This window comes from Harpia harpyja, chromosome 15 (genome assembly GCF_026419915.1).
Source record: "Harpia harpyja isolate bHarHar1 chromosome 15, bHarHar1 primary haplotype, whole genome shotgun sequence".
Taxonomy (NCBI): domain Eukaryota; kingdom Metazoa; phylum Chordata; class Aves; order Accipitriformes; family Accipitridae; genus Harpia; species Harpia harpyja.
The window spans coordinates 17,374,562-17,401,380 of record NC_068954.1 but is presented as its reverse complement, the minus strand read 5'-3'; the positions used below and the strand labels follow the sequence as shown (position 1 = coordinate 17,401,380).

General features: G+C 37.1%; 1 protein-coding gene across 4 annotated transcripts in view; it reads left to right on the top strand.

Annotated features, from left to right (window-relative positions):
- The window catches only part of ASAP2 (ArfGAP with SH3 domain, ankyrin repeat and PH domain 2), a 92,803-nt gene that overhangs the window by 16,567 nt on the left and 49,417 nt on the right, over nt 1-26,819 (top strand). For all 4 annotated transcript variants that reach the window (XM_052809431.1, XM_052809433.1, XM_052809429.1 and 1 more), the window contains exons 2-5: nt 7,326-7,398; nt 11,377-11,522; nt 20,461-20,535; nt 22,128-22,177. In XM_052809431.1, coding sequence (XP_052665391.1) covers nt 7,326-7,398; nt 11,377-11,522; nt 20,461-20,535; nt 22,128-22,177 — 344 coding nt within the window. The remainder of the gene's footprint in view (nt 1-7,325; nt 7,399-11,376; nt 11,523-20,460; nt 20,536-22,127; nt 22,178-26,819) is intronic.

Genomic DNA, 26,819 nt, shown 5'->3' with positions numbered 1-26,819 from the left:
TGTGAAACAGTTAATTTTAGCGTTTCTAAAATGAAGCTGCTGCAGATAAGAAAGGAATGTATTAGAGACTTTCAACTGTTTTAAATAAAAAATGGAACAAAGATGATGGCTGACTCCTTCCCCTTCCTCCCTCATTACTTCCCACAGTAGTCTGTCACACTCATACGGAGCTGCGAGAAGTCAAGTTTAGGTTTTTTTTCTTTCCCTTGTCTGGAGTTAGAAAACTTGGGCTTCTTGTTTCTCTTGAGAATAGCCTGTTGGGCTATATAGTGTTTCTGGTTGAGAATGTCTCAGCCTTTTCTTTTTAAACTGATTGCTGGAAACTGGGAGATGGATGTGTATGTGCTTTTCTTTGCTTGCTGCCCTAAACATCTGCTGTTGGCCACTACTGATAGAGGATATCAGGTTAAATGGAGTGTTGATCTGACCCAGTATGGCTATTTTTCTGTTCCTCTACAGATAAATAATTATTTTCTGGGCCACAAAGAAATAAGGCACTGGTGTAAGGACACTTACATAAGATAAAGACACAGAATTCTGCTGTAAGTTTGACAGAAAGTATGCTTAATGAACATCTAACCACTAGAGTCTGGGGACTCTATTTATGCTGCTACTGCCCTGTTTTTCCCCATACCCTTTGTTTCTGTAAAAGGTGCCAAAATCATCTTTGGGATGTTCAATTACTCAGTTTCTGCCTTCCTTCTTTTTTTCCCTCCCCCAATTAAATATGATAAAAATAGAACAGTTTGTTTTCCCCCCACTCCACTGAAAAGAGCAAATAACACATTCATTTTTTGTGCCGACCTGAAATGTATTAAATGTATTTATTAATTTGAGCCAATACCCCTTCCAGAAGAAGGAAGCCTATATATTGCACAAATCCATTTAGACTATATAGATTTTTGGATTGATGCTAGTTTTGAGTTGGTTTTTTTTGGGGGGGGAAGCAGCAATGAAATGCTTGAATGTTGTATTTCCCAGTGGGCTTAAATCTTTCTAGGCAATGTGAAACAGACTTGGAACAGCTTTGTTGTTATTATTTTAAAGTGTCAGGGCAGATTGTGGCATATGAAGTAGGATGTAGAATAACATTTCAGGAAGTTTCAGTAACCTCGGACTGATTTCGTCCTGGTAAGATGGGTCTGGTTCTAATTAGTTGGCACATTTTATTGTTCAGAGTAGAAAGCTTTGAAGCAGTTAAAATGGAAATTGGCCTTTGGCAAGTGAAACTGGACATTGTTCCTACATAAGGAAAAAAGCTTTACTACTGATCACTGGTAGTTGACTCCTTCTTTCTCTAGTGTTCATCTTAAAAGCTGTGTTTTCTTCTGTTTATTTTGATATGCTTGTTGCTCTCCCTGTTATACTTATTGCAGGCATGTTTGTTGCTAAATTCTCCTGAGGCATATAGAACTTTAAAATACGTTGTGTAATGATTTGAATTGTTGCTTCTACACTCTATATGGGCCTCAGAAATACATTTACTTCATTATCGGAATTTTGAAATTTTCAGCCTGTGGCACCCCAAATACCTAATGCTTGTATTACTGAATACCCTGTGAAAAATACATTAGCAGTGTGTCCAAAGCGTATCTGTGGTGGTTGACAAAATGTTAGCCTCAGCTTGCTAGGAAAAAACCAACATGAATTACAATTTTTAAAAAATTTGCATATTGCAGGTAATTTTAGGGTTGGGGTTTTTGTGGGGTATATGATCATGTGTGGTAACTGCACAGTGATAAACTAGTTGAAACTACAGCAAGAAAAATGAAAAATTACAGCTTTTTCAAGCGTGGCAAATGAACTTAGACGTCTTTTGTAATTGTTTTCACTGTGTGGCCTTAGGTTGTAAAGTAAAAGTTTTCAAACTGAATCGTGTTTCTATCCCATTTTAAGAGAGATTAGCTATGCATTTTGAAGGAGAGTACTGATGTGAGCACTGAGTTTGATGATAAATTTCCTAATATTCATGTATTTTAATGCAATATTGCCATTTATTTAGAAGCCTTGAAATTCACATCAGGAGAACAAGATCAATACCAGGCCGATCATAACATATTGTTTTAGGCTTGTCAAACAAGTGATCACTATGATCTCTGGATATGCTACAGCAACACCACATAGATTCTGATATAAAAAGTAATTCACCTTAAAAATGGTTTCAGAAGATTAACATTAGAAGTCACATAAAAATAAATGAACAGAAGACATAAATACTGCATTCAGAAAAATATTGCAATGAAAAGGGCACAGTCAGGAAGGTCACTTTTGAGTTTGTTTCAGTTCACGCTGCATAGAACCACTTCTACAATAAAGTAGCTTCTTTTCTAATGTACTGTATAGAATGTGGTGGTTTTTTCCCTAAATCAAAGGTCAATTTACTGTTTTTAACAAGAGGGAAGTTGAGTGCTCATCAGTAGAGTGGGACTATGAAAATTATTTATATGGCCTCTTTGACTACATTGCACTGAAATAAACAGATGCCAAAATAAACAGTCTTGCAATAGAGTTTTCTGAGTCAAAACTAGCAGCATTACATGAGAGGACAAAACGATCCCACTATCTGAATTACATGGTCACTTATTTTCTGGTTCAGAGGTTTACTGGGCATTTTAAGTGGGTAAAAAGAAATGCTAGAATATGCAATGTCAGAAGCCATTTTAAATTTCACTGCTTCTAAAACTATTAAAGTACACAAAGCAGTTGAATTAGGGGAGGGTAGCATTTTGGAGTGTGTGTGCATTGGTGTGGTGTGTGTATATTTATGAAATAAATACAGGATCAAAAATTCAAAGTATAATAAAGCTACAGCTGTATTTAAACTGATTTCTAAGTGCTAAGATTTGGACAAAGAAAAGGATGAGAAAATAGGAAGAATGGTACTAAAGAGCTAACATTTTCAAATTTTATGCTGAAATGACTCCTTTGAAACACTAGTTGTGAATAGGTGCCAATGTCTTTCATTTAAACAAAGGCAAAGTCCCCCTCCCCATTTTTTGGTCTATAAGCAAGACTAAAATACAGTATTAAAGATACAAAGTTTTTCAGTATTTTGTCCATTAATCTGTAGGCATACATAGCCGCTCTTAAATGCAGCATTATCAAAAGATTTTGCAAAGGAATGGAGGACTAGAAGAAACCTCCTACAGGAGCAAGTCTTAATTTCTTACCACAATAGGAAACAACATAATAATCTTTCATAAATTTATTCAGGTCCCTCTTGAAATGGCTAGGCATCTGTTACCCTATATCCTCTGTTTGGAAAGCTTTCCAGAATTGGATTTGTTTTTCCCAATTTCAAGTCACAGTTTGTTCAGGTACAGCTTTTACTCAGCTGTTCTTATACTAACATTAGTTTTTAGCTTAAATATTTCTTTTTCTTCTTTGTTACCACCAGTCAGGAATTTAGGTAGGACCCTTTCCATTCAGGAGAGAGGAGGCTACCTACAGCCTATCTGTCAGGGTAACTGAACAAGCACAAGGTATAGGCAATCAGTGCCATATTATCCAAACAAAATCCTATTGATCATTAGTTCCCTAGATGATAGCCCAAACACCTTGAGTGACTAGGGATCATTTCGGGAAGGCAGCCTGTTCTTCCTACATTTCGTGCTTTTTAATTTTTTAAAATTATTTATTTATTTAAGCATGTTGTGATTTTTTTTTGTTTATTTAATAAGTACATTCCAATTCCCTCTAGCTATCTGCTTGACCTAGCCGATTTTAAGTTTACTACAGCTTATTCCCAGTAATGTAATTATAAAACCAAACCAGTTCAAGAAAGACTTTTTGTTCCATTCTATGCTTCACATACTAGCGGATGAAAGCAACACCTACATTGCCTCCCATTTTGTCTGGGTAATTTCTCCGTAAGTGTTTATCAGAGTCAAAAATCCAGTGGTTGAGAGAGACATGTAAGCTGTCAAGACCAACATTTTGGACCTTTTTTGCATTTCAGAGAGTATGTAGTATTCAGTGAGGTGGGGTTTGGGATTTTGTTTGTTTTGTTTGTTTCCTTGTCTTTGGGGGAAGATGATCTCCTGTATCTTCATGGTTTTGTTTTTCATGGCTATATCACTTTGGCACCCTGCAGTGATACTGCAAACATCTGGTAAGCCAGATCCCTTTATTCTCCTTATTTTTTTCTGACTGATCTCCCAGTTCATATATGTATTTTTACCTTGGATACACAACTTTGCAGACTTTACTGTTGAATTTCTTCCCATTCTCATTTATCACATCAATGAATTGAATCAACAGTAAAACGCTCATATTTTTAAAGAGTGAAACATAGTTTATTTTTGTGACAGTTTGTTCATTTTGCTAATTACAGTATACTTTTAGGTTTTATATGCAAATGAAATTGCATGGAGTACTGACTGTCACAAATTACTTCAATTCCTCACTTTTTTTGGTTGGGTTTTTTTTTGACTGGGAGAGGGAAGAAATAACCAGTTGAGTCTATGTTGCTTTGATACAAAGGTAGGATAGTTTGCTACTGGGATAATTTTTCTCTGTTTGTTATGGCTTTTGGAGTGGATCATCTACCTCAACAGAAGCTGAGCTGAGTCCTCAGCTAGCAAAGTCAGTGTTAGTCAAGGTGGTGTTTAGCCTGCTCCAGTCATATTGGTTCCCTGGATGTTTCAGCATCGTTATACAGACTCGGTGTCTGTTATCCCCATAAAAATGTGGTAGCAGTTCCCAGACAGACACAAAGCCTGTTCTATTGTGGTGAATGAATATGTGGAGAAATGTTGAGACTAATGTAATGCTAAAGGTTAAAAAAGATGTAGCTGGTAAAGATAACAGCATAGTAAAAGTGCTTGCCACACTCATGCAGCTACTGAATTCTTGTTCAGAAATGTCCCTGGAGGATTCTTCAGCAGGAGCACCTGGATATGTTGGTCCTCCTACTCATTCCTGTTTTTCCCGTTGTCTTTTCTGTTGGGTTGTATCAAGGGACTGCCTGTTAGCCAGGTTTGGAAAGTTGACCCAACTGAAAAATAACTTTTTTCTTTTTCCCCTTTGCATCATTTTAAACATGGATCACTTCTCTTCTGCAGTTTATGACAAATCCCTGCAAGCACTTGCACTGGCACAGCTGAAAAGGCAAGCAGGGGAAGAAGGGAGGACCCTAGGAAGCCTGACTTGGCAGTCCTGTACATTTTCACCACACTAGGGCTTTAGGTTTTGCTCATTCTGGTGACCTCAGTACTGTCTGTGGGGCTTTTTTTTCCTGTCATCCTTGTTTTGAATTTTTACGTGGACCGGCTGGCTGATAGAGCTAGATGCTAGAATTGTCATCACTGGTATGTTAGGGACATTAGCTATCATTCCTCTTGGACCCTGGCTATGCTGTGCCTTACAGGTTTGCTCTTCTGCTACCTAATGCCAGTGAAAGCGGGACTTGGTTGAGAGAAGTTGCAAACCAAAATGATGACTTTGGTTGAGGAAGAGGACTTGAAGTTTTTCCCTCACCCAGAGTCTGTGCTTCCTGACTGAGGCAGTCATGGGCCAGAAGATTTTATGAATCCATAGGCCTGTCTGGATCCCTGACCACAGTAGTACAAGTGGTTCATAATTCATGCAATGCATGTATCTTTCCAACACTTCTCTTTTTTAAGAAGTACCGTCTTCTTTTTTTTCTTCTCTCCCTCCCCCAAACTAAGGTGCGGAGGTCAAATAATTTATCAACTGCACATGCAAATCTGACACTTAGCTGGAAACTGAATCTGTAACTTCTCAGTCTCTGGCCATCAGGCTTCTCTTTGGACTGTTACTTGTAATACTTGTAGTTGGAGACATTCTTTTTGCTTTGTCTCCAAGAGGGTAGTTGCCTTTGATGCAGTCATCGATGAAATTATCATTCCTCTGTAGTCAGCTGATCAGATGGTGCTTTTCTGAGATTATTTTTAGAAATCACCAAATACACAATGAGGGAGTTTAGTTCGTGTACTCCCATCCAGACAGGTGACTAATCTAACCTTTGAGATCGCACTGTTTACAGGTTTGTTATAGTGGATGCAATTCAGATTGCTGAAGAGGGTGAATAGATCTGTGTGTGACTTTTATGGGCTTTCTTAGGGCTTTTTTTCCCCTTCCTCTGTTCTTCAGAATTCCAGGTGAAAAGGCCTCTGCATTTCTTCTGCTAATGTTTCAGATGTGAACTGTAAAGATGCTGGAGGTAAAACTTCCAATGGATATATCTGTACCATGACACTATAACGTTAATGTTAGGGCAACATCTAAAACTGTTGGTTTCCATGGAATGCTGCAGAGATTTTGCCCAGCTATTTGTGGTCTGAATGGATTCAGTTTAAGAATACTCCCGTAAATATGAGGGATAATATTTCTTTTTACATTCAGTTTAAAATAATTGGATAGGGTCCTAGGGACTGACTTTTCCACGTCATTTCTCTTACACAAATTATTAACAATAAAACAACAGTAGGTCAGATGTGTAGCTGCTGTGATTCGCTGAAATATTTTGAATGAAAACTGGAATGAATTTGGTGCTTTTTGTTTGTTTTTTAAGCATCCATCATGTTAAACAGCTCTTGGCATAATACAATTTGTAGTGTTTGGTATTGTTCTTCAGTGGGGTCTAAAGACATGACCATCTCTGGAACTCATACTTAAATTTTCTTGCAGTTTCACAAAGGTTGGTGTTTGGTTTTTGGGTTTTTTTTTAGTAACTTGTGTAACCATAATTCTGCATCTCTGTTCCGGAACAATTGTACATTTTTGGGTCTGCCCATATTTCACTTCAGTAAGCAAAATGATTGCCTGCTTCCACTTCTTTCTTTGAAAAAGCTTTGCCTAGTGATAAAATGTGTGAAGGATATTTGAGACATATGCAATTTATTTTTTTCAGCACAGCAGTGAGAAGGTTCATATGGTTGGGAGTGCAATTAATGAACTAAATTATTCAGGAAAACTGAAATTAAATTCCATTTTTAATATTCTGCCTGGGGAAGTGATATTGCTTGTTTCTTCAGTGTCAGAACATACAATAGGTTGAAACTGTTTTAAGCTTCTTTAATAATTTAACATAGGAAGAAGATATTGTGTAAATAGTTTCATTTCAGATGCTGCTGGGTATACGTGATGCTGGTCATCAGCAAAAGAGGGAGGATGTATTTCTGTGGACAAGGGGACAGAATAGGTTCTATGGATGGTGATGGGAGCAACTGGCAAGTAATTTATTAATTACAGAAATAAAATTAACTAACATAATAGTGTTATAATTACAGAAGGTTTCCAGGGCACAGGTTTACCAGGGGACAATCCGATATTTTACATTTAATTTTTCTCTTTTGTTTTAGGCTCTGGATGTTGACCGAACTGTTCTCTATAAAATGAAGAAATCTGTCAAAGCCATAAACATATCTGGTCTGGGTAAGTACATAATAATTCCTGCTAGTTTATATTGGTGAAATTGGAGGATTTAAACAGTCAGTCATCTTACTGAATCAGAAAGAGTTATATGGGTAACTCTGAGAAGAGAAAAATTTACATTTTAAATAGCAGTCTTGAACTAGCTGCTTGATGATGAGCTTAGTAAGCATGAAATTTTTTGAGGTAGCTGAAGCTATCTAGCTGGCATACTGCTACCAAGTGGGGAAGCCATGCTCTCCTCTTTCTATCAGGTCTGGGCTACCTGCTTCTTCTGCCACCCTGGTGCTTGGCAGATCCCTTGATGAGATTTTTAGCTCATAAAGCTGCATAGGCAGTGAAATCAACTGGGATTAGATGAGCACCTGAAATGGTAAGACACATGTATCATCGAGAGCTGAGGGCATGGGAGTGGTGAAATTACTCTGTTTGGCAGCAGTAAGAACCTACATTGGCTCTACTGCTTTGTGAAACCTCACCCTTCTGGTGGCTTCCAGTTATGTATGTTGAGAACTTCATGACAAGAGAGAGCTGATGAGCTGCAAAGTCAGATATTTCTCTTACAACACTGATAAAAATACAAAGAACTATTGCTGCATGCATTTTTATGTGTGCCAATCTCATGGAGTTTTGTGTGTTTATCTTCTTTGAAAAAATAACTGAAGCTTTTGATTTTGTGGATCAGCAGCATTTTGTAAATAAGCAGCAGCATTTGTTTTTGTGGATAAGAAACAGCATTTTGTTGGCTTTGTTCTTGCTTTGCAGTTCATAGCAATTACAGCTAACAAAACCTATATTATATGCAAAATAGATAGGCCTGGCAACCTTGGAGAGCCACCAATATCTGACAGAACTTGTGGGCCTGTTGGTGTTCCGATACAAGGTTATAACAGGAACTGCTGTTACGGTGTAATTCTTATCGGCTAATTGAAAAGGAAGTTCCTTCTTGCCTAATGTAATGAAGCTGTTATCTTTGGATTGTGGAGGGTCCAGTTTAAGATTCATCTGGAGCTGTGTCATCTGTTACATACTTATTTGGCACCCTTTCTTCGGTTTGGTGGGTTTTTTTGTTTGGTTTTTTTTTTAATTTTTAAGTGCTTGACTATGCCTCACAATCAATGTACTTGTTACAGCATTGTAGCAAATCACTACAGTTTTTGCATAAAATCAGTACCTTGCCTAGTTTTTAAATTCATGGTGCCCAATCTTGACAATAAAGGTTTGGAGGTATTTCTCTTCCACCAGTAGAAATATCACTAACCCAGCCACTTGCCAGCCCTTGGGGTTTCTTTAGACAAAACAAAAACTGTGGCCCTGCACTCATAAAAACACAGTTACTGGATTTTAAATATAGGTTCCCTGAATATTAAGTATACATGTTTTGGCTTTTTTTTTTAATGTGTGAATTTAGAAACTTTTATGGAGGATTACGTAGTGACTCCAATTTATACATAATTTAGTTTCTTACTTAAAAAAGCCTCTAAACCCTCAAACAAACCTGGCTCGGATTTCTTTTTTTTGATAGATTCCAAGCCTTTTGTTTGTAGAGAAACTTTTAAAATCCATCAGGAAGAAAACACAGGGCAGGGAGAGTATTTTGGAGGGTTCCATGACAAAATACAATTTTGTGTTCTTCAGAAGCACATGTGGAGTACTAGCTCAGCTGATAGTATTGCTGCAATAACTACCATCGGCATTTTGGGGAATGTCTCAGAATTGCTGTTGAGCTGCTGGTTTGTTGGCTTTCTTTAATCTGACACATAGACCCAGAAGAACAGTCCCTAGGATGCTGGGGAATAGAAAACTCTTGGGGATGCTGTATGGAATACAAAGCTCTTGTTTCCTAAGGTGAAAAGTCAGCATGGTTCAGCTGCTGATTGCACATCTAACTACAACAATTAATGGTAGCAGCCTTTTCACCTTGTTTTAGGGCAGTGGCAGCCTTCTCTTTTTGCTGTATGAGTTGTGCTCTGACCTCTACCCTCACCTGGGTTCAAATACACCAAGCTGGATGCAGGAAGCAGTAAAAATACAGAAAGCAATATGGAAATAATTCACCTTACTGGATAGCTGTGTGAACTAGAGGAGTTGTGACCTGCCACATCCGGTCTTTTGCTGTCTGTACCAGTTCGTTCAAAGCTTGTTCAGGTGTGTGTACATCACACAATAGTATTAGTTGAATATCCTTACTTCATCCTACAGCTCAGGTAGCAAAAGGTTTGGTAGGTGTGCAGCCCCTGCTGTGGATGCTGATGAAAACTAAGTACAGTTCAGTGCTAGGGCTTAGTTTTTAAATTGAATGGCTATATGCAAACTATCTTTTACAGGCTGCAAATTCAAGTGCTTAAGATAGAAACTTGTAGAATTAATGCCGTTTGTGTAACTTCAAATATGCATGCACATTATAACAGTCTTTAATTACGTGATATTATACTACTACTCCACAAGGTTTTAGTTTCATGTATTGGAAATTAAAGAAAATTTGTAACTACTTGAGAAATAAAGTTCTTGAATGGCTGTCCAAATAGGAATATGAACAGACAGGCTTGATTTTAAGTTGGAGCGTGCTAGGTTTATTGAACGGGTTGTATAACTAATTCATAGAAATTTGGAGAAAGGGCATTGCATCAAGAATCCTTTGGATATTAAATGTGTTGACATGTACAAATGGGCTTGAAATGAAACCAGATCATTGCTTGTTTGAACAGATTAATCCTCTCCAAATAATCTTCGGGGTTTATGCTGGTCTCGTGATGACCAAGAAAGGGTCTTTGTTCTTATTAATGCATAACTTGTTTTCTAGGATATGGGTTTCTTTTCCTGACTTCCTCTGAAGTGTTAGAAATTGGCCACAGCTAGAATAAGAACTAGGCAACATTAACTTTCTTAGGTGCCAACTTGGTGTGCTTTGTCCATGTGCTCAAGCTTGACATGGTCACTAAGCTTGGGTTCAAAAACACTTTTTGTTTTATTCCATAGATCAATTTGACAGGGACTTCTTATGTGTGTCTACAGAAGCAAGTAATCTGGTGTCCTAGGAGTAAATCAGTAGGTCAAAGTAGTTAAGTCTGAGGCCCCTCAGATTTCCTTTGTATTTGAGTCAGGGGAACTTGCTTTAGGCCTAGATTTCATCTGATTCCCTGGGCTGAATAACCCCCCAATATGTGCAGCTCAAAGCTTTCTGAAGGGCAGAAGCATTAGCTGTGTGCTAGATGACTTGCATTGGTGCAGCCCATACAGTGATTCAGAACCCGCTGTCTCTGTTAAGCACTGGACCACTTCTGGGGCAGAGCCTCTGGTTTCATTGTCTCAGAAAGGAATCTAGTTGTTGTGAACCAAAACTGCTTTGAGAACTGAACTGGTCTGTGGTAAATGCAGACTGCTAGGATTTGCTTCTGATTCCCACTGCTGCTCTGAATCGGAGAGTTAACATAGATAGGGGTTTTGTCCTCATCTGTAATGTAGTTTGTAGTCCAATTTCCTAAGATGACTTGAGAGTCTTATTTGATCTATTGCCTTCTATTGTAGAGATCCAGAACTCTGCCAACACACTTGATCCCCTCTGTTTCTTTGTTCAGCACACAGTTAAACATAACAGCACGCAGTTAAAATTTGAGACCATTAATAAAAGACTCTAGAAGTTCATTATAGGAGTTGGTAATTGTTATGCGATCTTAGGTATGGTGCAGAAATATTGTGGGTCTTTCTAGAGTGGATTCCTGTCAGATGGTTGCCTTGTCTTGATGACACATTGTCCTTTGTACAGCATGTGGATAGATACACGTAAACCAGAATTAGTGAGAAACGTCATACTTCTGGCATATCAGCGTTAAAATATGAATAATAAATGTTTATTGTATCAAGTCAACATTTTTAGCGAGAAATCTTCTGAAAAGTTATTTTTTTTAAAAAAACCCTCAGTTGTAATTTCAATAACCTTTTATCTACTGATGATATTTTCATGTTTTGCTCTTTTTGAAGCTCACGTGGAAAATGAAGAACAGTATACACAAGCACTGGAGAAATTCGGAGGCAACTGTGTTTGCAGGGATGACCCAGATTTGGGAACAGCGTTTTTAAAATTTTCTGTGTTTACAAAGGAATTAACTGCACTCTTCAAAAATTTGGTAAGAATTACTTAAGAAAAACATGTTGAAATTTTTTTAAGGCCATTACAAAGGCTGTATTTGTGAATTATAACAGCTCTTCATGTTGAAGACAATTTGTGTTTTAGCAACCACTGTTCTTAAAAAATTCTTGGCTTAGGAAGATGTCTCATGGCCTAGCCTTTCGCCTTACAAAATTAAAAACTAAAAAAAAAACCCAAACCAACCAAAAAAACACAAAACACCACAAACCCCCCAAACAAAAACCAAATTACCACAAAAACCAAATAAACCCAACAAAAAATCCTCTTCCAACAATTCTCACGCCTAAAAGCTTCCCACAATAAAGTAGTTATAACATGTATTATAAAATGCATGTATCAATTTGCTTTGAAATTGTGAAACCAGCAAAACCCAACTTGGTTTACTCTGTGTTCATGTTGCTTTTACTTCACTTTTTCATGCTTTCTGCTTGTATTTATAAAGGGAGATTTTAGTGTCCCTGGAAGAGAGAGTCTCTTGCTTCTCAGGAAAACAAAATCAAGCATAATGCTACAACGACAGTAGTGTCCACTGGGGACCAATCTTGCAAATGAAGCCAGTAAGGCTTAAAAGCACTCTTCAGTGAGCCAAACAGGATGGGGCCAAATGGAAGAACTGGAGTTTTAATTATGAATGGAAAATTTTCAGCCTCGATTTCACATTAATCAGAGGGCACAAAAAGAGCAGATTCTGACTACATCCTACTAGCTAGAGGTTTCCCATGTCTAAGTCAGTCCCAAGTTTACTTGAAACCACAGAACTCTTAAAGCAGGGGCTATGAAGGGGAGATGACCCAGATTCCTACAAGTATTTAAAAGTCTGTGCCTGCTGAAATCAGTGGGATGGAGACACATCAAATGTTTTTGTGAGTCTAGACCAAATGTCTGTAGTTTGCAGCCAGCTGGTCATAATCAGTTCTTTGGGGAATGTTTCCAGCTGATGGGATTTAGGGTAGTCCCATTCAGTCCCTGATGCGGTCCTCTCTTTTTACCCAGTTGTGATATTGATGAGAGAGAATCTAGCCCCAAATGTATTTATCAACAGTGAAATGTATTTCATATTCGTCATATTGATTTCAATATTTCTGGATGTACAATATTACCTGAGAATAACGTATCAGAAGAGGTATCCTTATTGAGTGTGAGTCAGTCCATTATCCTGAGTCTCCCATACAGAGGTAGACTGCTCATATGGAAGGGGAAATAGAATGGGTCTTCTAATTGATACCTTCTGTTGACTAAAAACCCCTCTGTATCATAAATTAATTGCAATATGGTGACTTCATTAGGCAAATGGATCTGGGAAATGTGATGCTTAGGTGGTTTTAAAAAGCAATCTACTAAAAGCTGCACCCCCTCCCCAGAAAAACCTTTTAATGTATTGCATTTCAAGATGACTTTTAAAAGCTAAAAAAAGTTGCTGTTTTACCAAATATCTTAGCTATTTGTTCTCTTAAAACCAGTAATTACTAGCTTTGCAAAATGTTTCTGACAAGAATAACTTTTTCCCCCCAAACTGGAAAGGAAAATAAAAACAAAATAAATATCTATAGGAAGTGGGATGCATATTTTTATTGCTTTTCTTATCCATGTAAGCATTTTGTGTGTCTTCTCCAAGGAATATTTCTAAATCTTTTTTGCTGTGTAATGCTTTTTCACTAGCAACTATGTATTTTTGCTTCAGCTTGTATGTATAAGAGGATATGTCATGAGATAGTAGCTAAGTCCTTAGTTTTTCTCAGTTTGTTATTCTGATTTTCTCCATTTTTGAAGCAAATAATAATTTTGCATGTATGTGAATGTAATTTTTTTTTTTTTTTTTTTTTTACATTGCAATATCACAGGCACCTTCTGTCTTCTTTAATACTGTCTGGTGAAGGACAGGTCTCTCTAAGGTTCTGCTCTTTCCTAATATGCTTCATATTGTTGAGGTTTGAAGTTTTTTGTTTTCTCCTGATTAGCAAAGGAAAACTGAAGAAGTAGAGGAACCTAATGGTCCTTGAATTTGGTGTCTCTGTAGGAAAATAGTTTCCTCCAGAAAGAAGTACGTATGAAAAAAAGATGTAAACTTCATTATTGCTTGAAAATACCATATTTATAAACAAGAATTATAGAATTATAAAAGAATTATAAAACGAAACTATAGTTTTATGTAACTTTGCTTATTAGAAGTTAATACCACTAGAATAAATTTTTGGTAACTGGTCACTTTGAAAATCTGTTCATAAGTTGGAGGTCTAGTTTTCTAAGAGGTTACAAGAGTATTGACCAGTGTAAAAAGTCCTATACAGTAGTTGGAAATAATTTGGGGTGCTGTTTTTTTATAGTCGTAGCCATATGTGAAACACGCCCTACGTATTCTGACTGTGGTAAAGTATCCAACTCCGAACGCTTTAAGCATGTTGGCAGTAAAAACTTCCCTCTCCTCTAGTGATTCCTTGTAGCACCTGACATATTTTGGTTGTAAATAGTTTCATCAAACATGTAGCCACGGCCTTACAACCTGCTGCTGTTAAAAAGATATTCCGAAAGGTACTCTTTTTAAATAGACCTATCCCTGGAGTTTCATAGGGCGCTGAACTTCCACAGATTTTAGCTGAAATGAGTGGGAAATGTGCAAGGAAGTGAGAGGACATGTTCAGACTGGAACAGATGCCAAAGCTATTAACACTGGCAAAGCTTTAAGGCTACTGTCAAGTTTTGCTTTGTCATATATTTTGTTTTTCTTTCTAGAAGCTGATGTGTTCTGTCAGCTCTTGGCCTGGGTGGCATTTAGAGCTGTAGCTCTAAAGTGCTTCTGCAGAAAAAATTTCCTTAAACTTGTCTTTAGTAAGGTAAAAGAAAGCCATTATAAAGTTGTTCTACTTTAATAGGGGATTTAGGTTCTTGTTTTATGTAATATTTTTAAAGGTTTCCCAGAATACTTTGATGTTTTCGTGGTCTTATCAGGGCATCAATGTTTTAAAATACTTCATTAACAGCTGAAGGTTTTTTTTCCTGGAATCCAATTATTCAACTGTAACCTATTCAAGTTAAAGTTCAGGTCTTGGGTGTTTTATATGTGTTTTGCTATGCTTCTTTTATGTGTGCACTTTTAAATAGTGCGTAAAACTCAAAAAAAACTTTGAAGAACTTTGGTTCTTCACATTTGAAGTGATTCATAAAACACATCTTTAAGAGAAGAAATAAATTGACATTTACAGTATATCAGGTCCTTGTAACTACTAACTTCAGCCTTTCTAACACATCGTTTGGATCAGTTTATGATATGCTGTGCATTTTTTTTTCTCTTGCCATAGCTCCAATATCAAGCTACAAATTTTTCTTCAACTTCTTTTGGATTAGAAATGTTTTTAAGAAGATTGAGCAATCAGTATGTCTTTTTTGGTAGCAAACTATCAGAAAATACTAGAGGCATTTTCAGAGGTAACATGGTACCTTTTGTGGCATGTGCAGTATTGCTTCTTGATGGTACCCTCGCTGCTAATTCCTGATAGAATGGTAGCACCCACAGTTCCCTGATAGGTTAGGTCTGTATGGCACTTTCTTATAGTGTAAATTGCTCTGTCTTCCTAGTAAATTTAGTGCCAAGTGATAATGGTGTGAGTCTTAATATGAAAAATGTCAGGACAAGGAAAGGCTCATTGCAACATGTTTGCACTTCAAATATTTTTTCCTTTAAATCCTATTCTTAGATTGCTACACCAAGAAGAAATAAAATCTGTAGTTGCCTGTCATCTCTGTCAGCACTCCTTGAAAAGGGATTTGATCTGTGAGGACGAAGTACCTATTTAACAAATTCCATTTTCTCTGTTTGTTGTTCTTCTATATATTCTTGTCCTTTCTTTTTCATTTATTTAAATTTAAAGCTAATGAAACATGCTGGATTGGGAGGATGGGAATCTGATATTTCCACTCTGTGGAAGGTAGCTGGGAGGAAGAGATTCCATGTGAGAAGTTTTTCTATTAATAATCCTTGGATTTTTAGCCAGTAGAAATGGAAGAACAGTGATAATATTTTTCTGACCATATGTTCCCATTTTACTTCATTTTTTAAATGTAAGAAGAAGATTTGCTTAAATGTAAAAGGTAACAAATAACAAAACTGAAGGAAATATCTTTTTTGTATTGTATAATGAACTTAAGAAATTTAAGCCCAGAATTTTCTTTCCAGGGTAATAGTTCAGACTAAGGTTTTAAAAGAGTATTTGGTGCCTGAACCTTCAGAAGCATATTTTATTTAGAAGGACTCATCTTAGTTGAGCATAAAAAACAGCTACAGGTATACATATTTGAGGTTGGAGTATTATATGTGAAGCTTAATGATTTAAGTTGTGGTGTTTCTGTTTTTCACTGGTACACTTGAGGAAATATTGGCTTAATGGTGAGAGGAAAAAAAATAAGAGTACTGTTTGATTTACGCTTGTAAAGACATAAACCAAGATGTAGTAATTCCTCCTTAGTGGCATGGGTTTAGCTACACCTGGAATCTTGTCTTTATTTCTTTGCCAAAAAGATACTGATCCAACTGGAAGAAATTCAGAGGACAGTAACAAAAAATGATCAGGGCTTGAAAAGGTTGATTTATGAGGAAAGCTTAGAAGAATTGGAAACGTATGGTTGCCTCACAGATAACTGTGATTGTGGAAGAGGAAAATAATAAATTGCATATAAATGGGATCTCACTGTGAAAATATTAGATGAGGTGTCCCAGAGAAAGCAATAGATGCTTACCACTTAGGTGTTTTAACCTAGGTTAGAAAATGTGCAATTGGGAATTCTCCACCGGCAAGGAAGATGGGCTGGAATAACGTCAAGTCTCTTTCTTCCTTTGCTTTTAAAATTCTTCACTTTATGCTTTTAAGAATACCTTTAAAAATGTATTTCCGGTCATTTTGCGCTTGCACTTCCTAATGGAGATGTTCCCAGCCTGTAGTTTGTGTATCAGTGATAGTACAGGGGCTGTTCCCCAGTAGTACATGGTGGCAACACTCAGCATCTTGTGCGAAGGCATTTTTCTAGGTAGCTCAGGCAGCTGAGCCAGCAGCTCCATGTGGGCACTTAGTGGTGTTCAGCTCCTGCTTTGCTGGAGTCAGTTTTCTTACAGCATAGATGGGTGGTGGGTGATGTCCCACCTCAGCCACCGGCCTGGTGGGATGCAGTTTGTGCTACGGGACATGCCAGTGCGCTGCAGGTGGGGCAGGGGGTGAGGACAGCAGAAAGGCAGTGTTTTGTCCTTGCGTGCGAGAGGGAGGCATGGTGCAAAGATGAAAGTTTGTGCTACAAGTCTTTGTTACATGATTTTCTGAAGTCTTGGGGTTAGATGCTAAGAGGTTAAAGTTCAGACAAACAAACTGCGTCTCATCTATAGCAGATTTCCACTTGCTCCCTGCTCTGCTGATTGGCCTTGTCCTACTAATGCTCACATCACTGGGAAAACTCTTGGAAAGTATTAAATCCAATAGTACTTGCCATAAAAAAATGAAAATAACTTAAACAATGATTTGTCAGCAGGCAGTACTACTGTCGCTTTCGCACACCCAAGTTCATTGGTGGGTGAGAAGCCCACAGCCATGTACATGGACTGCATCTAGAATTCAGTAATGGCAATAGGAGTCATATCATACACTGTTCAACTGCCTGAATTTTAATTTAAATTGAAAATGTTTTAAGGTCCGCTCTGTTTATCTGCACGGTAAGAAAAGTATTTAACTTCTGAAATAGTGAAAAGGCGCTTTTTTTTTCTTTTTTTTTTTTTATTTAGAAAACAAAACCTGTTGAAGTACTGCAGGCACCAGTATCCAAAGCTGTTCTGGAAAAGGCTCATTAGAGTAATCAGGAGGGCTGGCAAAAGAAGAACTTCAGTGTTTAGCCATAGGCTCTGAATCCACTTGAAAATCTTCTTTCCCCTTTGCAAATGTTGGCTTGGCTGTTGCCTCTACCATCACTTCTGGCAGCTACATGTTTGTTTATTTTTATGTTCTCCCTCCTGCCATTTCTTCTTCTCCTCCTCTGAGCCTTCTCCAACTTGGGAAGTTTTAATTTATTACCCTGTCTCTGTCATCTTACCTTGTTGAAGCTGTCAGGGGAAAACTGTGAGTCTGCCAAAGCAGCAGTGTTAGAAGCGGAAACCAGGTCAACTATTTTTTTTTTCTTTTTCTTTTTTTTTTTTTTAAACATGTGGAACTGGCTAGTGTTCCTCTGACACAGGATGACTTTAATGTCTGTGAAGCTTTCCTGCACCTTTGTGCATGTTTCTTTTTAAAGAATATTTTAAAACATAAAATAGTCAAAATGTGGAGGCAGTTGTATACATTTTAGCTCCCTGTATACACACAGAGTAGGAACTGCAGCATATTAATGCTTCTCTGCATGCCAAAAATGGGTCTATATTTTTAGGTAGTTCAGTTTAAGCTTCTCAAGAAAGAGGGAAAAAACATGTAAGATCTTTCTTCTGTATATTGCTTGGTGATTTATAAATACGAGCAAGTATGATTCATCTAACTGGGTTAATAATGACAAATGCATGCATTATGTATGTTTACATTTGTTGCAAATAAAATAGGAGCATAGGGAATACAATAGACTGATAGCACACAGAAGGAATTAATTTGAATAGGCAAATATTCTCCAAACTTTTAAAAAGAATGTTGGGGTTTTTCTCCTATTCTTTTTTCTAAAGTTGCTTTGGACTTCCAGGCCCCATGACTTGAAATTCTAGGAAACCTCCAGAACTGTTTTGGAGGCTGATTAATGTTTACATGAATATGTCTGGGATAATCCTTCAGGGTCTGACATTTTTTCTTTCCTGACTTAAGGAAAGAACAGTTGTCTTGAGTCTGCTGTTGAGAAATGCTTTCTGCCTGTTTATCTGGATGTGAAGAATAATTAAATGGAGGCTATGAAAGTATTGATCTTTACGTTAGACATTTGACTGCATCATACTAATGAAATAGAATAACAAAGTAGAAAACTGCATAGAATGTTATCTTAGATGAGACCTCTTCTGCTTCTCCACCTGGATAGCCATTCTGGATGTGTGTGTCCATAGGTGTACGTGTTCCATCTGTTGTCTTCTAGAAGTTTTTATTTTTTTACCTAAGTTTTGTGTGATTTAAACCTTTTCACTTATCTCCTATATCTACAACATACAATTTTAGTAAACTTGAGCATGGTTATGTTGCTATGCAGATGTTGTAGTACTGCTGAGAACTTATGAGGTGGATGGTTTCCAGCACTGCCAGCTAAGCATGTGTAGATGTTGCTCATTCAATTTTTATAGAAATTATTTTTTAAAAAAACACAGAGTTGAAACTTGTTGATTCTAAAGGGCTGTGGTTGAGTCCTGCAGCTTTTGGGGGAGGAGGAAAAGTAGGGTGGAGGAGGGGAAATGTGATTTGAGTTAAGAGTTTAAAAGACCAGATTTTCTGTATTTCTTCAACCTTCCCATGCAGAGGCAATCTGTTTAACCTTTAATATTGATGTATGTTCACTTTGTCTTTGATTACTGGCTGAAATTTCAAGCAAACATAGTAAGGTAGTATCTTTCAAGAGGAAGGGTGGGGGCTTGGGGGCTTTGTTTTAATAGCAGCTATTGAGTACCACTGGGGATGGGACCCCTGTGTCTGTTCTAGTGAGGCCACCAAGTAACTATAGGGTGATAGTGTTTTGTGTTTTTCCATTCTGGGGAGGCTGAAGCATCACAATTGGAAATATTTTTTCTTGAAGTTTCTGTTAGTGTCCTTTCTTCTCTGTGTGGGTTATGCTAAAAGGGACTTTGATGTTCCTGACATTGTTCCTGAAGAAACAGAAGGATTTGTTGCTACATGATGCAAAGTTCTTTCTATGCTTTGAACATTTGAAATCCATCTTCATATATGCATTTCAGCGCTTCTTGAAATAAACACATTTTAAAAGAACAGCTAACAATAACATCAAAAAAAGAAACCTATCCAAAGGCAACCTTCACCAAACTGCTGCAAAAGTTACTCTGATTTTTTCAATCATGTGGTTCTAAAATACTCTGTTTTTTACTCTTCAGTGCAATCCATTTAATCGTTACAGTTTAAACTCTGTGCCTAGACATCATGGCCCATACCTTGAACATTTTCCCTGAATCATAAAGGATTGGACATGAAGTCTTTCTTTTCCTGCTGTATGCTACTAACTCTCTTACTGTCTTTCTTCATTCTTCTTCCTTATCAAAATATTATCATACAGATACTTATCTAAAACCATGATTATTTTACTGTTGTCTTCATTTGGAATTATTCTTTTTTATTCTTTAATTACTTGTTTACTCTTGAATTACTTGAATACTCAAGACCTCATAAAATTCTTATTTCAAAGTTTGTATGAGATAAATAAGCAGATGTATTACTTTTTAGAAATATAAGGAAAATATTTTAATAGTGGCTTTTTTACAGGCCAGCATTCTTTGTCTTTATAACTTCTGTCAGAGTAAGATGCCACGTATTGTGGGAATAGCAGATATGTTTTATGGAATAGGTCTGAAGAGACTGGAAAGTAAACAAGATTAAAATATATTTTAAGTTCATCACTATATAAGTGGTGAAAAACTGTATGATTGTTTTCATATAATTTAAACAGTGAAATCAGGCAATGTAAATATTAGTGGTCTTCCTTTGCAGTCACTGTTGGATGAGATATTTATCATCGGCAGTAATTCTGCAGGTTTCCTGCTGGCTTGGGTTGTAGAGTTTCCAGAATAAGTTTAATTAACTCGTGTTGCCTCCATCTTTGATTACTGGCTGTACTGATAAACATCTTCATAAAGCAGGGTTAGAAAAATAATATATAAGATTTCCTTGTGAAACTTTCTGAAATGTGTGAATTGAGACAGTGTATGTTCTGTGTTAAAATATATTAAATGTTTTGATGTAATTTTCTTGTTACAGATTCAGAATATGAACAACATAATCACTTTTCCATTGGACAGTTTGCTGAAGGGAGATCTGAAAGGAGTAAAAGGGGTATGTTTATCTTATATATAAAATTATCGTTGGTACAATAAATACGTTTAGCTAGTGTATTAATCTTATTTGATGGAAGGCATGGGATACTGAAGTAATGTATTAGCTGAATAAACAAGAGATTTGTTTTTTGTTTGGTTTTGGGTTTTTTTGTTTGTTTGTTGGGGTTTTTTTTGTGAATTGAGTCATCCCTTCTGTTTGTGGTTTCACATACAGCATGCTTTTGACTATGTATACAAAACAACATTTGAGAAGCTTTAAAAGCAGCCCTGAGATATAGAAGATAAGCAGAGAAAGAGGTGTAAAATTTTAGATGCTTACTTAGTTGAGGAGGGGGTAGTACTTTATTTAAAAGGATTATTATTAATATATTTATTTAGCATTCTAAACGTACCTGGAACTACAGGGATTATTAAGAAAGACAGATTAGACTGCACGAGCATAGGATTTTTCTTAAAAAAGCTGAAATCTGCTTGTGCCCTGAGGATATTTCCTATTTGAAATAATAACAACTTAGGACTCAAATGATGATATGTTTATAATAAATTTCAAAGCCTATAGCCAACAAACTTCTTTGGCTTACACTCTGTTTACTACTGAGTAAACAGGAAGTGACTGGCAGCTATTATTCTAGGACATCGAAGGATGAAGAAAAATGTACATAGACTAAAAATGGTCTCTGTAAATTACTGGAGGATAAAGAGATTATTTAGTAAGATAGGCTTATTATCTTTGTGTTGCTTGCTTACCACAGTTCGCTTCTCTTGTTCTTCTCTATTTCTATGTCAGAATAAATACATTTATTGCAATACAGTCTTGCCCTGTGTTCCTGACTTGAAAATAATCAAATGCTGCTTTAATTAATTTAATTGTCGAAATAACTAGCTGACATGTAAGAATTAGTTCATAATCTGTAGTTGCAAAGTTTTTCCAGCATCTGACAGTTAACAATATTTTTTTGTAGTTGGCTAATCTCTTGAACTGCAGCAGAATTTCAACTGCTGCATTTCTAGACATCAGCGAAATAGTTTTATGACTTGTTAAGAAGATCATTTTATCTAAATTGGCTTCTTCAGAGGGAAAAAATAAAGGAATTTGGAATATAAGTAATTCAAAATTCTCACAGAATTAGTTACGTCAAGCCATATGGCCTATACTGTTCCCATTAAGTCAGTGGGAAACTGATTTCTTTAACTTTAGTGGGTTGAATCAAGTCCTTAGCCAAGGCTATACCACAGCCTCAGGACAGGCGCTTCTTTCCAGTGGAGCCAGAGATGGAATGATGAGAAAATAGCTGATTTCATTAATTGCATAGTGTGCTCTTGGGATGACATGTGGTTATACCTTTTAAGGAGTAAAATGGAGCTGTAAAAAGTATCCTAGAGATACTTTTAAAAACATGAGCGTATTAATTCTGTGTATAAGATTGTTTTTCCTACATGCAAGACTGCTTTTACACAATCCTTAGCTGAGCTATTCAAGAGAGAGTGGAGTCCCTTATTCTAGTAGGTGCTGGAAATGGCCAAGGTGTGTCTTCATTGTTAGATCCACAGTATGTTTCATGTAAATAACTGTATTTTTTTTCTTGACAGGACCTTAAAAAACCCTTTGATAAAGCTTGGAAGGACTATGAAACAAAAGTGTATGTATCTTTTAAACTTTTATTTAAAAGGGAAGTATAACTGAAATCTATAAAGGTCATTATTGAATGTTAAGGTCCCAGCCAGAAGTCCTAGCTCGGAAGCTGAGCTTTTTTTTTTTCTTAAAACCTGGAGCTGTGTGAAAATACAATTGCATAGACACAATCAATTCAAATTCTGTAGTGTACAACTTACTAAATGAGTAAACTGTCGTGTGTGTGTTGTGCCATGACAGTTAGTGTCTGGGGTAGACCTCTTTGCTTAATGAAGTTCTAAGTAATGAGCATAATCTCCCAGTGCATGTTCTTCCACTGCATATTCTTCCACTTCAACTGAGAAAGTTTTGCTTTAAGTAGGAAAGAAATTTAAAAAATTTTTTATAGTATACATATTACTACCCTGTAATCTACTACATGTGAAAGTGGACTTCCTTTTCTGCCTTCCTCTATTTTTGGAGGACACTACTATGTAAAATGAAAAGTTATCCACCCTGTGTTTTCATCCTTAACTACCAAAAGTGCAGCAACATAATTGTACTTGATGTCCTTTTAAGCATTTGTTGTTCTTGGTTTTTTTCTTCTCCTCATCAGTGACTAATTCACTATAATTAGCAAGTTTCTTTAGTTGAAGAACACAGAAGAAATTATATACTGTATGCCTGAGTGTTTTGAAATGTCTTGACAAAAAATATCAAGAGTATGCAAGATTTAATTCTGGATTTGTTAGCCTAAAACCCTTGTAATGACTCTGTAATGTCTCTGGCTCTAGTACATCTTCTGAGACTCTTCCCAAAGCTGAGGTCTCTAGGAAGACCTTATCTGATGCTGAGCCTTCGGCACTTACTGACGAGGTGGTAAGGCTGGTGGGGGTGTTTGCTGCTACCATTCCAAAACTGCACAATTCCAGATTGATCCACTATCAGGAACCTTAGTAAGCCACATTTAATTAGTGAAGTTTGTTTAAAGATGTGGATGTTTTCTGCATTTAATGCCAAGGTTGGATGCTCTCAGCAGGTGTATTGTGTACTAGAAGTAGATGAACACCTATCTGAGTCTTGTCAACTGTGTCCCATGTTGTGTGTCTAGCCCAACTTACCATAAGCCACTTGTTTGAAGGTACCTGATGCACAATATAAACAGCTATAAAATCAGTTTTAATAACACAATTTCATATCCAGCTAAATGAATCAAATGAGTCACCAAAGCTCAGCACCTAAGATCAAACATAATTAACTTAGGTACCTCATAAATCTTCAAGTGGTTTAGTGCCCTACATCAAGAACAGTTGTTTCCTGGGTTGGCCAAGTCAATTGTATCCACAGCTGATAGTCTCTGAAGTAGAATTTTGTAGTGGGTTTTATTCCTTATTCCAGTATTACCTGGATTGTGACTATCAGCTGAGTTTCACGTCACACATCCAGCATCTTTGATCTTCTGAGATAGTGCTGCAATGTATCAGACCATCAGGTCCAGAAGAATCACATATGACAACATAAATAGCTTGCAGATTCCCAGCCACCTGGATTGGCTGATAATCTAGCACCATTTTAATTTTTTTTTTTAATTGCACAAAGTTACAACGATTCTCTGGTGCCCACTGAGTTGGCCCATCTGAAGTTGTGTGCAAATACTCTTCAGAAATTATTCCTGTAGGTGGTTTACTCACAAAAGCAACAAGTTTAGCAAGGTAGCTAAATGTCATTATTCCTTTTGTGAATAACAATGAGAACAGTCTAATTACTGCTTTCTAGGCTCAGTTTGTGAGGAGGACCTGAGTGGCTTTTGGTTTTTGAAACTGCCTAGCTATGGCTGGATTTTCATAACAAGACATTCTGAAACAGTGAGATCTCTGATGCTTTTGGAATTTCTGGTAGAATATTCACTAGGATGAATGTTGGCAGTGATGTAAAGATTTGTACTTTGATCCTCAGTTTGGTCAGAGCAGGTAGTCTGTTTCAGAGTCAGGTACTCCAGAAATATTTTCATTTTTTTTTAACTTAGTTAAATGCTTGAGAAGTAAAAATACCCATAGAAAATGTATTTGAATCTGTATATTTGGGGATTCTAATTTGAGTTTAAGGACAGTAGATACCTGGAAACATTAGTGTGTATGTCAGTGCATGAAGGACCTGAAAATGTGATGTTGATATTGTGTTTATTTTCTGTCTGTGGAATTGAGTCCAATGCTCCTTGTATGATATCATGAGATGATGTTTTTTCCTTTTAACCCACAGTCCTTTAGAAAGCCTGCTTTATGACTTTGCTTTCAAATAAGACACTTAGGTTTTGATCCGAAACAGGTTTCTTTTTCCATTGTAAGGAGATACCTCTTTCCAAGTTACCTCTGTAGTTTCTGCAAGATTTTTTAACAAATGAAGGACACCTCCTTGACAATGCTTATTTCTAAGCCATTTACATGTCAGGTTATTCAACATGCAAAAACTGAAGGTAGCACATGTTCATCAGGAAATTCTTTCAGATCCATTACCATTTGCAGTGATATTTTCAGGTGGTGGGCTGGTACAATTGCTGCATGCTCTAGATTTTTTAAAGTGGTTGGATGAAAGCTCCACATCAATTCTGGAGTTTAAAGCTCTTAGTCTAGCCTGTTGGACTCCTTCACTTTGATCAAGACCAAAGGATCATCTTCTTGAGGCTTGGGATAGGGAGCCTGGGAATTCTGTGTACAGGAAAATTCTTTAAAACAAGGGGGGTTTGGTTTTGGGTTGGGTTTTTTTTTTTCCTTCCTTTTTTTCTTGTGGTTGTTTTACAACAGCAGACATTCGTTATTGTGGCTTACATTTGGCAGTCAGGGAGTACTGTTTTTCAGTGCCAGCTGCACTTCTACCAAGGAGCAGGCCAGTTTTCCGTAGTTCTGTTGAGTTAAATTCAGACTACAACTTCTCTGAGACCCCTGCCCCTGCAGTAGGACTGCGGGATTTGTCAGGCCCTCTTGTGCGTATGATCAGTTCCCAGATAAGTTGAGATGTTGCCAGCTGTCATTGGGTGTTGGTCTTTACAAATCTAATGATGTGATTTTGAAGCTAGGGTGAGAATATTAATTTGAGCCTGAATCTGTTCAGGTCAGCTTTATCATCTACTAAATTTTGGACATAGGAAAACAGTGAGGTTTTTCTGGGTTGTTATTACACATGCCACTGAGGTTTCTTGAGATAATAACTGTTTTGATTCTGTGGCTGTCCCAAATGGATCTGAACTTCCTTATAGCTGTGCATTTTGGTCATCTGTAGCAGTGGGTGGATGCAGAGTCATCTCAAGAATTCTTAATCACTAATTGGATTTCTTTGTTGTAGTATCTTCAGTCTCTGTCTTAACAAAAAGGGCAAAGAGACTGGGAGAACTAATCTCAGTCTCACCTACAGCTTGTGTTGCTGGAGTGGGATGGTGGATGTAGGTGTTGATAACCAGAGGTTTGCTCAGCCTTCTTCAATCTGTTACCTTAGATGACTCCTTGTTTGGACTGCGCCTAAAACCAGTCCTAGGTTTATGCTTAGTTAGCTATCTTTTCCAGCGATGCTTCTTCAAATATGTGAGTATCTCTTTTTATTCTTTTTTTTTTCTCCTTTCTTTTTCTTTTGCCTTTGTGTTAACAAACCGTTCAAGGTAGCTAGGCTGCTCTTTGTGTATCCCTCTGTATCACATGCTTAAAATCATACCGTTCATCTGCATTTCCTAGTCACAAGTACAGACCTGTGAAGCTAAGTGCCAGATATCAAAGTGGTATTTTTCTAGTCTGTAGAGAAGTAACAGTGTCTTCATCCTGATTTCTGTCTTGATAGGCTGTCTTTATAGAGAAGAATTGGAGCTTATTTGCCTCAATATCTTGTCTCTCTTACTTGCACCTGTGTGATGACATATCAGGTGCTAAAATACCCAGGTGTGACCTATTTCAAAAGAAATTCAGTTAATTAAAAAATGGCATTTGTTTTGCTTTTTCCCTGTAGCAATTTCTGAGCTGCTACTTCAAGCTCTGTATGTAATTAAGTGTGTTTAAAAATTGCCATGTATCTAGTCTTGTGTGGGACAGTGATATTAAGATCCATTCTTACGCTCTTGGATCACCGTCCATCAATGTTGATTATTATGCAACTTCTTCACCCTGTAGCTACCTAACTTCTTGGAGTATTTTCCTGAAGAGCACCTTAGCTGAAGTAACTCAGGGAGGCTGGATCCATTTATTTTTTTTTATACCCTGGGACTGTTATTGAATAAGGGAGTAAAAGGAGCAAGTAACCCATAGCTTTATGCCAGCCTACCTCAATTAAAAATTGGGTACATCCTGAGGTGACATTCATGAATAATTAATCTTTTGTCACCATCAGTCATTAACACACTTCAGTTGAAGCCATAAAGATTTTAAAATACTTTTAAAGCTTTAAAGTAGTTAAAAGCAGTGCATTTCTCTAGGACCTCAGTTACAGTCTTTGTTTCCCATATAAGAGGTGGTCGATGCTGCCTGCCACTACAGCACCGCAGTGGGACTAGTCTGTGTCCTTTGGGTAGAATTGGTGCAGACTGGGCTCTTTCTGTTACGAGGCGGTTTCTTTCCCCCATGTACTTAAACACTAATGGCAGACACGCTGGGGGAGCATATGGGGAAGGAGTACACATGTCATGAAAACTG